At 42.9% G+C, this 16,032-nt stretch overlaps 1 protein-coding gene across 4 annotated transcripts in view; it reads right to left on the bottom strand.

Annotated features, from left to right (window-relative positions):
• Positions 1-434: 434 nt before the first annotated feature.
• Positions 435-16,032, bottom strand: part of GRAMD1C (GRAM domain containing 1C) — a 2,017,351-nt gene continuing 2,001,753 nt past the window's right edge. For all 4 annotated transcript variants that reach the window (XM_069635887.1, XM_069635884.1, XM_069635886.1 and 1 more), the window contains one exon: positions 435-7,202. In XM_069635887.1, coding sequence (XP_069491988.1) covers positions 7,122-7,202 — 81 coding nt within the window. In that variant the 3' untranslated portion in view covers positions 435-7,121. The remainder of the gene's footprint in view (positions 7,203-16,032) is intronic.

The following is a 16,032-nucleotide window of genomic DNA, read 5'->3' as shown; positions in this document are numbered from 1 at the left end:
AGGCTGGTCAATGCAGAGCCCAAATGATGATTGAACAACTAGCTTCCCTTGCTGAGTGATTGTGGGTGGAAAAGGAGGAGGATAGGGGTAGATGTTAAATATGGTGGACAACCCTACAAGATGCCATGCAAGTTTGCAGGGAACTCATACAATGTGGCTGTAAGGAAGACTGTACAAAACTCGCCAGTGTAGGAAGGCTGATCTCCAGTGTGTACTGGTTGTTGTGGCACACTTTGTACTGACTAGAATAAGTAATGGGTATACAGTATCCACATGTATATGACTTGCAGTGAAAATAAAACCTTATGTTATGAAACTGACAAATTCCATTTGATACATGTACACTTGATTCAGATATGTGCAGGAGTATCAGTGGCAAGCAAATCAGAGGAAGACAGACAGTTTAGACACAATACAAACAACAAAGCAGTCTATTAACCTTTAAGGATTGCTTTATTAGAAGGTATGTTTACATCAGTACATCAGTAACCTTTGAACATTGCAATACAATAGAGAAGAGTACACATGCTTCTCACCACTTATTTAAAACAAAGGCCCCCCTAACAAAGGCCCGCCTCTCCTTTGTAATGCTGGAAACGTTTTTGGAAAGTAGGTATGATTGTGTTTACGGTTTCACAGTTGCTTGGTAGAGCTTGGATTCAAGTGAATGCACGCACCTTAAAGAGGTTTCCAGTTGATCCTTTTTTAACAGGAATATATATGATTGTATTCCGTGATTTAATATTTTTTAAGTAAAGGTATTTATTGTGATTATTTTAATACATGCCCTAAAAGGCCTTGTGTTAACTTCTTTTTCTGGATCATAAATTGACATTTTTAAAAACATTCACACCTTTGCCCATGCATGATCGTTCCCAGTAATCACTGATTGGGAATGGCCAGCTCAAACGCTATTGACAGTGGACCAGTAGCAATCAGAATAACTGTGCTAAATAAATAGAAGCACACTTTCTACTAATATTGTAAATACACTAGATAACAATAAGAAACATTCACTTATTGCACAGCAAAATTCATGGGGAATTTAGTGACTGGCTGCATATTTTGGCAATCTTTGCCGTAGGGTTAGTGCAACCGTTAAAGTGCATAAACTGTTGTAACAGATCTTTTCCATTGTAAGTACACTATTTGAATATATACTTTTGCAGCATACACAAACTAATATCTCATGGACACAATGACAGACAAAAATCTTCAAATGTCAATTTTCACAAAATGAATTAAGATTAGGAACAGCAAATACATATGCATATTTGATTCGAAAGTCACCTTGGGTAAAAGCAGAGAAACAATGAATGTTCAGCCCTTTTCTTACTCAAAACATTTAAATAACACGGTACAAAGACAAACAGGCAATTTGCTGGTCCCAAATACAGGCACCAGGATATTTCTGCCACATCTGAACGTAAGCGGACTTGTTAGGCCCAGTAGTCACTCTTCTTAATTCATGGATCCTGGCTATTTAATATTATGAGAAACGTTTGAGTCTTTAGAGAGGTATCCAACTACAGGATTTGCAACCCAGCAACCCAAGCATAGCACGTTTAACAACTTCCTTGAACATCTTTAATGGTGAAAGACAACAGGTTGTTTGCTGAATTTGTGCATTTCTTCTCATGACAAGCAACATAATCAGGCGGAGGGGCAAACATTGTGGACGACCTTCAGCTGGTTTCCTTACTTACCAGTTCTGAAGATGAAGTAGTCATGTTTGTATGTTAGGTTCTGACCAATCTGCGCAATCAGACAAGCTACCAAAGCTTGAGAGCAGCAGAGTAAAAATAGACTTATATCATAAAACAAGCCCTTCAGAACAACAGTGGACAGGATATAGTTTAAAGTTAATTTACTTTGCAAACACATTCCTTATTCCAAGATTCCCTTGCAGGGAATGCAAATGAGGTAGGCAGTGGATTTTACTGTATTACACAATTCACTGCACAGGGACAATTCAACGCTACATTCCCCACGCACCAAGTTAATACTACGTTAGACATGAATAGACTTTGCTGCGTGGTCCTACAGCCATGAACCAACCCTTTCGTAAATGTTTTACTTTATTTTCTAATACCCAGATTAGACCAGTAGTCAAAGACCCAATAGTAACAGTGAATTCAGCCAATTGGCGAAACATGGACGTGATATACCAGTGTTATTCGTTTTCTGGCAACTGTAGCTCTCCGATCTTCTTACTGAGTCCCAAGATCTTGGATGCTTTTGATGTGTAGGGTGATACTCAACCTTTCCAAAATACTACATATGTGACAGCATTGTTCAACACCACCACCAAACACTTCCCCAACCAGCTTCAGGTTCTTCTCAGTTAGAGTGCTTTAGCAATCCAAAACAGCTTGTTACACCTTTTAAAATCACAGCCAATACAGTATGCATACAGTACAGTATGGTACTGTGTCTAGCCAGAAGGAGGACGCAGATTATCTGAGGACATGATTCAAGAAATGTTAAAGTAAAAATAAAAGGTCTGACTTTCCCTATCACTATGGGTGGTCCCTGCTTATGTTACTAAGGTGCTCGTCCGGCATGTGCGAATGTCCAAAGGAATAAGTCTGCTGTCCGAACTAACCTTACTGATTCTACCACTATGAGAACTAACTTAAATCAGGAGAATGACTCCCTTCTTCTGGGGGTACTTCTAGTACCAGTCTGTAGGTGTCCTGGCTAGCACACGATTCTCAAATAGTCTTTTGGGATTTCGTGGATTCATCTCTGTACCTCTTCGTAGGGACTACTGACTTCTCCCTCTTTCTTGGCAATCCTGATCAGAGATCTTTTAGAAGATCTATTTTGCTGGTTGCTGGTTTCAGCGTATTTTAGAGAGATCTAATCTTTCTGGTAGGTCTTCCCTCCTGGGTAATTATAGATCAACTGATTCTGTCCTACTTGCTTTTGTACAAGATTCAATTGAATAATTCTTCTGAACTCTGGCTCATAATGTTCTCTATCCTTGTTATTATATCCTTCTAGTAAAGATTCTCAAATCTCCTTCCACTTTCCCTCTGGTATTATCACCCACTGTTCCTTTCTTTTATATCACACATTAAGTTAATCAGCTTTTGATTTTGCCTCATGATTTCTAATGAGATGAGTTGTTTGCATGGTATAATGCTTCCCTCAGCGCCTCCCGTTATTCCCGTTCCTCCTGTTACCTTTGCGTGTGAAGGAGAACCTCTTCGAGAGCCGGGTGCCTCTGGAACCTTCTCTTTGTTTCTGTAACGCTGTAGGCTTGGCTTCGTGGGTGTTTTCTCCTTTCCTCGTGGTATCTTAGTGTCCTGATGAGTGACTGGATACCCTGCTGCGGTGGACCGCTGGTGGTATCAGCGATGGTTTATGGATCAGTTGTCCACATTGAATTGTTCATGGTCTCGCCACCACCTTCCTCCGGGCTCCTGTCCTTTTGGCTTCTTGCTTTGGGGATTCGCCATATCGCAGGCATCCACTCACGAATATCAAGCAAGTGTGAACCTCGCAGATCTCTCTACTCACTCTGACTTCCCCAGGTCTTATGCAGTTCTGGGCCTTCCATTGCCTGTGTATACGTTCCTCTCTCACTTCAGGTGTTATGCAGTCTGTGGTCTTCCCTTGCCTGCATGCGTGTCCTTCTCTCACTTCAGGTGTTACGCAGCTCGGGACCTCCCCTTGCTTGCGTATGTGTCCTTCTTCACTTCAATGCTCATCAAACACACGCTATTCACTGTCCTCCTCCCAGTATTAGGGACATTTTATTTGTCTATATGCTGTCTATTCAGTGTTTTTTTGTCCCAGTCTTGGTGTTTCACAGTCTCTGGTATTGCACAGAATCCCATGTAGGCCTTGGTGTGCACAGCTTTAGGGAGTTCCTCAAAGGAACTTGAGTCCTTGTCCCCAAAGGAGGAGTCTCTCCAAGTGAGTTCCCTTTCGCCTCAACCCCTCGTGAGGGTATTGCGGAGCAGGCTCACCTCCCTAGCCTGACAGGGGGGCGGATCTTGGGAGGATGTGGAGGGGGTGGGGGGAAGCTCCCCATTGGGGAGAAGGGACAAATTCCCTCTATTCGTCACAGTACTCTTGTCAAAACAACAAGACAATGTTTTAATCTTAACATTTAGACCGCAATACTGCTGTTTAGCATATGCTTATATGACAGATAATCTATTACTGTCATTCGGGGGACTGTATAAGCCCTTTTATACTTAACACCAACATTAATTTATCCGAAATAAACTTTCTGATTATGACATAAAATGTCAAGAGTGCAAGCTGAGGTCCCTGTTAAACCTCCTTTACCAATGCTATGAATTAAAATCCGTAAACGATATTAGGATTTTTAACCAAACAACTGATGTGGAAATTAGAACTAGCTAGAATTAAGTCTTTGGACAATGTCCTCAAATCATGCCAGCATTGGGGAATTATGGAAGTGCAAATTACAAAAAAAGTCAATTATTGGAATCACCACATAAACCCTTTTATGTCTTTTTATTTAGTGCAATGTGTTCTGTTAGAGGCCCCAGAAGGGCACAGGCATACTTTAGAAAACCCCATCTCCGGTAGCTCTAGGACTTCAAGGACCTCTAGCAAATGCTATGTTCAAATCCACAGGGTAAGTGCGAGGACTCTGCTCTACTGCACAGGATAATATCCAATTTGTGTTATCTTGTTGTAGAGCTCCCTAAAAAAGGGTGCCAATAATATACAATCCAAATAGCTTTCATCCAGTCAGTAATATGCACTAGCCCATACAGTCTGGTTAAAAAAAGCAGGAAAAGGACATAATTTCTGATTTGACTGGCCACAGGGTATCAACCTCTTTGTGGAGCTACTGCACAGCAGTTTGCAAGAAATGTATGTTATGAACATGGACAGTATTTTAATATGGACAGCCTATGTGCCATTGTTGTCCCCTGTAAAACAATGCACAATGGGTCAAGTCTTGAAGAAGTTCAACATCACTAGATGTGGCCAAGTAATTCATGTATCCTCTCTATGTACCTTGTATCAGGCTGTACGGTTTATTAGCGGTGATGTACAATGGAATACAATGAAAATAAATGTTCTGAGGAGCTCCACCTCGTGGCAAGAAAATGGTGCGTGTCAGTACTGTTTAAGGGTACAACCTGCCATCACCTATCAAAGATAGTTCCTCTAATCCTGTAGGAAGAGCAGCATAAACAAGGTTCTGAGTCATTATTAAATGATGAAATGAAGGCACTTAATGAGTTCCGACTTGCCCATATGGCGATAGAGGTGAAGTTCAACTTCACCAATACAAATCATGGTGAAAAATGTTGTTCCCTACCGGTTTAGCAATAGAGTCCTGGCTCTCCTCCCAATGTAAACATTCCTATTACAAGTTATCCCGACTACAAACCTCTCACCTCCAATAGGTCCCTGTGTAGTTTTTTGGATGGTGTAGATAAGTCCAGCTAGGAGAACTGGGAAGTCTAAGCTAATACAGGGATCAACTTGGGTTCAGCACCCAAGGACCCTTTAGAAATGTAATCTTTAAAAGGTATTTCACATTGTATAGCAAATAAATGAAACATTAAAAAATCTTGCTCTTTAAAATCAGTTACTCAGTAAAAATAAAAAAGGGTCTCTCCTTCCTCTTGTAATACTGCATGGTGCTCTGCACATGAGCAGTTGGTAAAGAGGATAGGAAATATACAACAGTCTGCACAGCTAAATTAAATAAAATGATTTATTCTTTCACATTAACAAATGTACCCAATGATGACATGGGAAGTAGTCTATGAAAGAAGCTAAACAATTTCAGCACATTTTAACACCAGAAATAATGTGTTATATTAGACAAATGTGCCATGGGCTGTGTGCAAATGTGGCACATTCCGAAACATCTCATTATGAGGGATAGCAGATGCTGGTCCATCGCCAGTGTTCGAGCTCTCACATGTTATTAGATATGAGGTATAGCAGGGCAAAGAATCCAGTGGCCTCCTCAGAACATCAGGCCATCATCCACAGATGGATGTGCACAGAGTTTGCCTTCTGTGCTGTTCTCTTTTGAAGTGCATATGAAACCAAATTACTATTTTCAGTGTTTGTTTTTAAAAAAAACTTCTTAGTTTATCTGCAAAACTGCTTGCAATTATCCCTCAACATATGCCAAAAACCATTATTTGTGACATACTAATGGGTGCGTTTGCTTCGATTCTTCAGGGCAATACCGATACATCACAGTGCTCGAGGACATGTTTGTAAAATGCAACAGTGTATATCAAAATATATTGTGGCATTTACCATACATCTATATACACAGGCACAATAGTTTCCAAAATTAAACTTCAGCATCGGCTATCAAATGAACAATTGTGCCAAAGCACACAAATATAGGAGCATGTGTGTTTTAACTAAAATAGACGAGAGGAAACAGGGGGATGGAAACAAAAGCAGGCATTTTTCCTTTTTGTGAATTCTTGCTAATAGTCAAAAGAGCATCTTTTTCTGTCATTCAAAAACTGTGCCAAACTAAAGGTTTTTCCAGGTGCTCCCTCCAAGACTATTTTGAAAATGAATGGGATTTCTCCTTTGATTTTTTAAATTAAAATGTTTGTCTTCATTTGTCATTTTTGTAAACAATATTTTTTCAAAGTGCGAGCTATAGTTTCAAAAACAGCACTGCAGAGTCACAGGTTTCTTTTCTTATTTAGATGTCCAGAGCCCAAAAGAATATTAAAATGAAGACCACCATGGTTTACCTTCATCATGGAGAGGACTAGATTATGATGTTACCCGTTTGGAGAATAAAACGGCCAGGGGTAGGACCAGAAATTAGTCCCTTACACCAGAGGTATTTTTTTTTATTGTACTAAAAATATGTTTTTCTTTTTCAAAATACTGTGCACTTCTTGCTTATTTCTTTAAATATTTTACACAGACTAAAAAACAAACTGAAAAGAGGCCTGCTGTGTTGCACCATTGGTGGAGGCGGTCAGCATCAGCATGACGTCTCGTTAAGTCTTTGTCCAAAACACGAGGGTCTTCTGAATGAAATGGTGTTGCCTAAGCCCGGTCCAAGCCAGCTATTACCCCACCTAGCATTGTGCCTCGGACTTTGATGTTCTTAGAGCAAATACTCTCCAGGCTTAACCGTCAGCGTCAATGGAGGTCTCAGTTTTGTTTATTAGGTCAAAGCTCTTCTGGAGAAGAATGAGAGAATTCTTTAGCTGTGAATAAAAAAAAAAAAAAAAACAGCCATGACATAATTGTCAACACGGAAGAGAAGAAATCACAGTAGTAAAAGCATGTGTGCATCTGCAAAAGGTTTCCCCCACACAAACCTACTTTACATCCAAGTAGGATAGATCTCTGCAATACCATACATTAATGTAGGTGATTATATAGCATTAAGAGGACAATCTTATTCAAGAACTCCCTGTGCACAAAGTAAATGGTTGCAAAAGATGGAGGTTTTTATTGTGTTGCTAGAACTTGAGCCAGTGTCAATCAGATTAAAGACATGGCATATTTAACTGGAGTATATGCTCTCATGGGTCAAAACAAATTAATTCTGCACATACAAATAGAGTCTCCTACCAATTCACTTTGCCAGTCAAATGGCTTCTCGCATTTCCCTGTAAACTTTCTTTTATGAGTTTAAATCGTGTAGGGCAAAATGCATGCATTTGCACTCAATGAAATTGTGAAATTAGAATTGCGCACTTTAAAATCACCCACAAGAAGTTAGTTTGCAGTGTTCTTTTGTTATTTATTATAGTGTGCCACAGTTATAATTTAACTTTCCACACTAAAATCCAATATCAAACCCAATAAATGTACGTAATTACATACATTTCTTTATGGCAGTGTAAATGTACGGTACCATCAAACGATCTACATATTAATTTCGTCTACATGATTTAAAGGGATAGAAATGGTTAAAAATGCACTTGCATGACAACACTAAACAAAATCAAACAGTTCTAAGGGAATCAACATTTAATTTCGTACCACCAATTTATGTAGGCCAAGGTGAGCAATAGCTGTATTCCTGTCAGACAAAGCAGCCAGAATTGTTTAGTTTTTAGCAATGCCAAGTCGAGAACAAACCTGCTCATTTTTAACAATGCCAAGTCGAGAACAAACCTGCTTAAACATAAGATGTATAGAGATTGAGTACTATTGCAACCTGTTAAAACGTGCTGGATCATCTCTGAAATCGGAAGTTTACATAGTCGGCAGGTCCTCTTTGAAAAGGGTATAACCAGGTTATACTGTGTATATACCCAGCTGGGGCCTAAAACTGCCATTTCTAGTAAATTAAATTGCATTTGCATAAATGCTCTTCTATATTTTTCTGCTGGAAAAGTAAAAATGTTTGAGGTTTGTAAAAGGAATGTGTCTTTAGCTTGTTTACATTGTCATAATTCTGCCACCAATCCCAGAATTTCGCTTTAATGGGTAGCGGTTTCTTTAAGTTTAATAACCAATTGTCAATTAACCTTTCAGTCAATATGTCAAAAAATTCCTTGTTTTCGCATTTAAAACCATAAACACTTTAAAATTTACCAGTCTTAGTGCTTCGCCCAACAGTTTTACTAAAGGGCATTATGGAGGCTACAACAGTTTGAGTATAAACCAGTACCGCACCCTTCATAATATAACCTGCTGTTTTCCTAGCAAAGCTCCTTACTACAGAAAGACAGCTCTGAAGCAAGTGAGCCTGACAAGGAGTGTATTCTTTCATTTATTGCTAATAGAGGCTCTGAGATACCTTCAAGTTTATACTTGCCCTTTAGAAGATGTTACCAGATCGAACATCTTCCGATAATTAGTCTTGTTAGCAATACACATTATTTTGGTCTTAAGCGAGTTAATCATACGAAAGCTGACCATAACACATGATATACGTCATTTATAACATAGCCAAGAGTTTCTAGGTCTTTAGTAACATGTTACTAAAGACCTAGCCAGCCCCACAGAAGTGTGGTCCAATTGGACCACATTGTCCGCACAAGCCAGCCATGGCACATGAGTACTGCAAAGCTTTGGGTGAATATTTTTTTCTTAAGGGCTAATGGAAGATCGGCAATATAGAGATTAAATAACAGGGGTGCGAGAACACACCAGTGTTTTAAACCTCTCTGGGTAGGGATTTTGTTTGAGTACAGTCCTTGGTTATTTAATCTAACCTGGAAAGTTGTACCACTATGTATTTGAATTCGACTGTGTAATAGCGCTGGAGAAAGATTCCATTCTACAATTTTGTTCCACTGCACTTCACAAAACATGCCATCGAAGGCAGCTGAGAAATCTATAATAATCAGATCTAATGGTAGGTTACCTATTTCCAGAGTCATTCCTTTTAATAATTCAAACTAGTATATTATGTGTAGTAGCATATCCACTACGAAATCAAGTCTGAAATTGACTCAAAATCGAGTTCTCATTTGCCTAATATTGTAATTTATGTAAACATTGAATGGAGTAGATCTTACTGGGGATATTTAATGGGGCAAGCTGCCTGTAATTTGCTGACCCTAGGTGATCGCAAATCTTCAACACAGGTATCAAAAGGGATTCCTTCCACGAGCTGGGAATGCTAATGGAGATCGTGGAGAAATTGGAGGTTGGACTAACGAATTCGTATTTACGGAAAGGAACAGTTCCTGAACCTGTGAGAATGATATATGATGAACTGCATGTAAGAGGGTGTATGGTTTTGAGAGGTGATTCACCCCCCCCCCCGAAGGTGTTAGGAGTAACATTTTTAAGGTGGCACATGAAGGTCACCAGGGCATGTCCAAAATAAAGCAACTGATTAGACAAGATTATTGGTGGCCGGAGATGGATGTGCAAGTGGAGACAGCATCTACAAGACCGCCTTAAGAAAATGCCTTATAAACGTATTCTTCGTTTAAACGTTAAAGATCTGCTACAACAACCTCGTTTGAGACTTAAATCGTACGGAGATTGCAGCTTTAATGAATGGGGGCACAAGATTTGGAATGACCTTGCAAATGCTGTTAGAAAATTGCCACCATATCTTCAATTTAGAAAGGCTATGAAAACCAGCCTGTTTGATGGCGGTGGTACTTAAATTGTTCTTGCGCCAACTGTCCTACTGGTTATACGAATGTACTGGCATACTGACGCACAAACTGCACTATGATTTTGTCTGTTCTATGTATTTGCTTTGAGGCCTCTGGGTGATTTTGCGTTTTAAAAAATTTCAATAGAAGAGAGAGAGAGAGAGAAAAGAGAGAGAGAGAAAAGAGACAGAGAAAAGCGTGTGTGTGAGAGAGTGTGTGTGAGAGAGAGTGTGTGAGTGTGAGTGAGTGTGTGAGTGAGTGTGTGAGTGTGTGAGAGTGTGTGAGTGTGTGTGTGTGAGTGAGTGTGTCAGTGAGTGTGTGAGTGAGTGTGTCAGTGAGTGTGTTTGTGAGGTATGAGTGTGTGTGAGAGTGAGTGTGAGTGTGTCAAAAGGGTGTACTAGCAGGACTAAGCCAATGACCTTAATGACCATTTCCACCATACCGTGAGAGCGGGTGGGGTTAGATATTGTAGGCCCTGTGAGGAAGGGACTTCGAGATACTGCATTGTTTCAGTGGACATGCTATCCATCCTGGGTACAGAATATTTGCACCAGAGATATCATTAAGTTTCTAGATACTGTTTTTAAAAGGGAGGGGTATCCTTCTACAATGGTAATGGACAATGGTGCACAGTTGGTGTCCGACGAGATGGAGTGTTTCCTAAAGGGAAATGGTATAGAACATTGAACAAGTTCCATACATCACCCTGAAATGAATGAAATAGTTGAGGTTTAATCGAGTCATTAAGGACAGCATACGAGGAGCGATATCAGAGGGAAGGGATAGGAAAAAGGCTGTTGATGACAACGTGGTAGAAGAACAAGTTACTTCTTACCTTGTAACGTTCTTTCGATGGGATGTTCCTCCGACGTATTCCTTATCTTTGATAATTCGTCTCCAGCTTGCTGGCCTCGGAAATTTTTTCAGTAGAGGGCGCTGCGCGTAGACGTCCGCCGAGTCGATTTCCCTCGACGGCCACCATATCGGCGCCGACGTCTCCATGCCCATAAATAGCAACGCGCGGCGTCCGTTGCTCAGTTCCGTTTTTTAGTATAAGAAAAGTGATGCCTGAATTGGTTATTGACCTTGAAGGAGCGTAAACTGCAACCGCAAGGGAAGTATTACTGCGGGGATGGATGGGAGGGGCGATAAGGAATACGTCGGAGGAACATCCCATCGAAAGAACGTTACAAGAAGTAACTTGTTCTTCGAAGGGATTGCGTCCTCGGACGTATTCCTTATCTTTGATAGACTCCCATAGCAGTGGCATGTAATTGGAGGTGGGAGTAAGAATGTCATGTATCCCTTTAGGGATGAACCGAAAATAATACGGCTTTGCCAAATCTGGTCTCTTGACTAGTGGAGGAATCCAGGTTGTAAAATTTTGTGAATGTATGTGCGGGCGACCATGTGGCAGCCGCACATATGTCTCTGACCGGTACCCCTCTTTGCAGGGCTGAAGAGGCTGCGATACCCCTGGTTGAATGAGCCCTAAGATTTTGGGGTGGCTCTTTCCCTGCCAGTTTGTAACATTCCAGAATGGCCAAGATAATCCACCTGGAAATGGTTTGTTTTGTTATGGGTAATCCCAACTTGTGACCTGAGTATCCTACAAACAGTTGGTCTGCTTGCCTGATCCTAGCCATTCTGCTGATGTAAAAGCTTAGAGCTCGCCTTGGGTCCAGCCTGTGTAGTCTTTCTTCCTCTTTCCCCGGATGGGGAGGAGGATAGAACGAAGGTAAGGTAATTTTCTGAGTAATATGAAATTCAGAAACCACCTTTGGGAGGAAATTAGGCTTCACCTGTAGGACAACTTTGTCCTTGTGTAAAATTGTATGTGGGGGTTTACAGGAGAGAGCTTGTAGCTCGCTCACCCTCCTAGCAGATGTTAGTGCTACCAATAGGACAGTTTTAAGCGTGAGAAATCTCAGCGAACAAGAGTGAAGTGGTGCGAATGGAGTGCCCATTAGGAAGTTTAAGACTAAATTTAAGTCCCATAAGGGAACTTGGAATGGTTTTGGAGGATAAACATTAGTCAATCCCTTGAGAAATTGTATCACTAGAGGTAGTTTGAAATACGATGGTTCCTGCGCAGTGCGCTTTAAGATTGAAAGCGCAGCGAGATAGCCTTTTACAGTGCCAACTTGAAGGCCTGAGTTTGCCAAGTAGAGTAGAAACGATAACACCGTTGGTGTACCACATGAAAAAGGGCCATTATTCCCTTCTCTACACCAGCTGCAAAATTTGTTCCAACGGCAGCGGTATAAAGACTTTGTTGCTGGCCTTCTGGCCGAAAGCAATACCTCCATGACGTCATCAGGGAGGTCCCAATCCTTGTACCTCACCCTTTCAGAAGCCAAGCGTGAAGGTTGAGGGTTCTGATGTCTGGATGGAGAACCTGACCTCCCTTCTGCGAGAGAAGATTCTCTTTGAGTGGAAGACAGATTGGAGGGCAGATGGACATATCTAGAAGGTCCGGGTACCACGTTCTCCTGGCCCAGTCGGGGGCAATTAGGATCATGGTTTTCCAGAATCTTCTCAACCTCCTGATCATTTGAGGAATAACAGGGACTAGTGGAAACGCGTAGAGGAGTGGAAAATCCCAGTCCACTACGAACGCGTCTCTTAGAGCTCCTCTCGGGGGAAATTCCCTTGAACAGAACAGATCGCACTTCCTGTTGGTGCTTGTGGCGAACAGATCCACCTGAGGGGTTCCCCAAAGGGCGAAGATCTCTTGAAGGACTTCCTGAGCTAGCTCCCACTCGTGGGAGACTATGCTCTGCCTGCTCAGAGCGTCCGCTGTCAAGTTCTTCTCTCCGGCTAGGTGGACTGCCGATAGAGAGATTCCTTCCTGAATTGCCCAAAACCAGAGCTGCATTGCCTCTCTGCACAGTGGCAGTGATCCTACGCCTCCTCTTTTGTTGGAGTATTGCATGGCCACCGTGTTGTCTGTCATTATCAGGACATTTTTCCCCTGTACTGATGGCTGGAAAGCTTTCAGCGCTAGTCTGATCGCTCTCAGCTCCAATAGGTTGATGTGTAGTCTGGACTCCGATAGCGACCAACGACCGCTGATGGTCAAGTCGTTGGCATGGGCTCCCCACCCCGTGAGTGAGGCGTCTGTGACTACTGTTATCTCCGGCCATGGTTGCCAAAACAGTTCTCCTTTCAAGATGTTCTCTGGATAGGCCCACCATTGAAGGTCGTGGGCTACCTTGTCCGGAATCTGGAGGAGATGTCATTCTCCCTGAGAATTGCGACCACTGAGTTCTCAGTGCCCACTGAAGAGATCTCATTCTCAGGCGAGCCTCTGGCACAAGGAAGATGCAGGATGCCATGAGGCCTAGCAACCTCAAAAAGTCGAAGGCTGGGAGAAGTTGGGCATTTTGAAACTTGGTGACCATCTGCAGAATATCTTGAGCCCTCACCTCTGGTGGCGAGGCTTTTCCCAGGGAAGTGTCCAGGACCGCTCCAATGAACTGGAGTCTCTGTGATGGTATCATCTGTGACTTCTTTAAATTAAGGGAGAAGCCCAGTTTGTGAAGGAAGTGGCAGACATAATCTAGCTGGATTTGAGCTTGTTCCGAAGATACAGCCCTGATCAGCCAATCGTCCAAGTAGGGGTAGACGTGGATCCCTTCCCTCCTTAGACTCGCAGCCACTACCGACATTAGCTTGGTGAAGACCCTCGGGGCGGAGGTCAGCCCAAATGGCAGAACTCGAAATTGATAATGAGAGTCGCCAATTGCGAACCTCAGGTATTTCCTGTGTTTGAGATGGATTGGCACATGGAAATAAGCATCCTGAAAGTCCAGAGATACCAGCCAGTCCTGGAGCTGGAGGGCCTGAAGGATCTGAGAGAGAGTTACCATCTTGAACTTGTCCTTCCTGAGGAACTTGTTCAATTCTCGTAAATCCAGGATGGGTCTCAGTCCTCCGCCCTTCTTTGGTATGAGAAAGTAGGGGGAGTACCAGGCCTTGTTCATGTCCGCTACAGGTACAGGTTCTATGGCACCTTTCTCTAGCAAGTCTATAATTTCCTGCAAGAGGAGCCGATCTGGAACTTTTAGAGAGCTGTACCCCGGTGGATGACTTTGAGGGATGCGTAGAAAGGGTAGGCAGTAACCCTTGGGCAACTGTCTCCAATTCCAAACATCTGACGTTATAGCATGCCATTCCGTCAGATGGCGATTTAACCTGCACCCTACAGGTGTTTTGTGTGGAAAGACCTCAGAGTGGTTTAGGGGCGGCTGATGCAGATGCCGAGGGTAAAGAGGCACCTGCTGCGGCTACGGCTTTAGTACTTTTGACCCGTCCACCTCGGGTGGATCTCCTTTGGCCTCTTTGAGCCGACTGTCCTCTGCCTTTCCCAAAAGCGGAATAATAGCGAAAGGACTTTCCTCTTCCAGAGGTTCCTCAGGGGCGAAAAGGAGTTTGGCGGATTGCAGCTCCTAACGATTTTGCCACTGCTTTAGATGTCTGTAGCTTTTCCAGACTGTCATCAGCCTTTTTTCTGAATAATGAAGAGCTGTCAAAGGGCATATTCAAAAGTCTGGCTTGTACATCTGGAGCAAAGCCAGACTTTCGCAACCACGCATGCCTGCGGATTGTTGTACTTGCTGCCATGGCCCTGCTGATACTGTCAGCGGAATCGATGCCAGTTTGAAGTGACTCGCACATGGCATCCTTGCCATCTTTAATAATGTTAAGGAAGGCTTCCTTTTCCTCTCCTTCGGGTATGCAGTCAGCCGCTGATGAGGCACACTAACACAGTGTGTGACTGAACCTGGCGAGCGTACAGGTGGCGTTGATGGACTTCAACACCATACTACAAGCAGAGAAGACTTTCTTTGCCATAGAATCGTACCTCTTGTCATCTCTATCCTGTGGGACAGTAGGGTAAGCGGTCCTGCTGCTTGATGAAGTTGCCGCTTGGACCACCAGGCTCTCTGGAGTCGGGTGTTTTGATAAGTATTCAGGGTCAGCTGCAGCTACCCTATACTTGGCTGACAATCTTTTATTGACAGCAGGGATAACTTCAGTAGTTTCCCAATTAGATGAAATCTTTCTTTGTAAGGCTGCATGGAAGGGGACCACAGGATCCGCCTGTGGACCTTTGTCTAATATGTCTGTCAGGTTATCCTGTTGAAAAACAGGCGAAGGCGCAGACCAACCCATAAATTCAATAATCCTTGCCATCAGGTTCTATAGGCATGTTCCCTGGGTCTGGCTTAACAAATTCCACTTCTGGGGAAGTGTCCAGCCCACTTGCCTCATGTAATGACTCCTGTAGGTCTTTCAACCTTCTTTCCTCAGAGGTGAAATCCTCTGAAACAGGTAGTGTGGTCCTCTGCAACCTGAAGGTTTCCTGGTCAGAATCTTCCCCCTCTTCATAAATTGAAGATAATCCAGGGTACTCTGACCTCTGAAATGGTGTAAAACCCATCTCTAAGGCAGAAGGAGCCAAACTCGTCATTATTGGCTGAGAAAAGTTCGATGTCGTCGACGCCGATGTGACAGGCTTCGAAGGTGCCGAGAACGGCGTCGAGAAAACTGGAAGAGGCCTCGAAGAACTCGAGAGGATCGGGATCCTACTCGAGGATGTCGACGACGGTCTCTGCGTCGTGCCGGAGACTCTTGGAATCACCGTTGGCTGTGGAGTATACGTGGTCTTCTCTTTCATCGGCGTCGATGTCGGCGTCGACGATGGCGTCAAGTCGATCGACCGATGCGTCGAAGAACCCTTCGACAACGACGTCGATGGCGCCGATCCATGCGTCGAAGGAATCTTCGACGACGGCGTCAAAGACGGTGCCTTCTTACCCGATGGCTCGTGGATCTTCGACGTCTCTTTTTTGAGTGTCTTGATCTCGACGAATGGTGGGAGCCACTTCAAAATCTAGAATGCGAATGTTTTCGACGGTGAGGAGACGAATGCCTCGACTCAGCCGAAGAAATTTTCAAG

This window comes from Ambystoma mexicanum, chromosome 7p, assembly GCF_040938575.1.
Source record: "Ambystoma mexicanum isolate Mex_15411 chromosome 7p, UKY_AmexF1_1, whole genome shotgun sequence".
Taxonomy (NCBI): domain Eukaryota; kingdom Metazoa; phylum Chordata; class Amphibia; order Caudata; family Ambystomatidae; genus Ambystoma; species Ambystoma mexicanum.
This window is presented reverse-complemented; position numbering and strand designations above follow the sequence as displayed.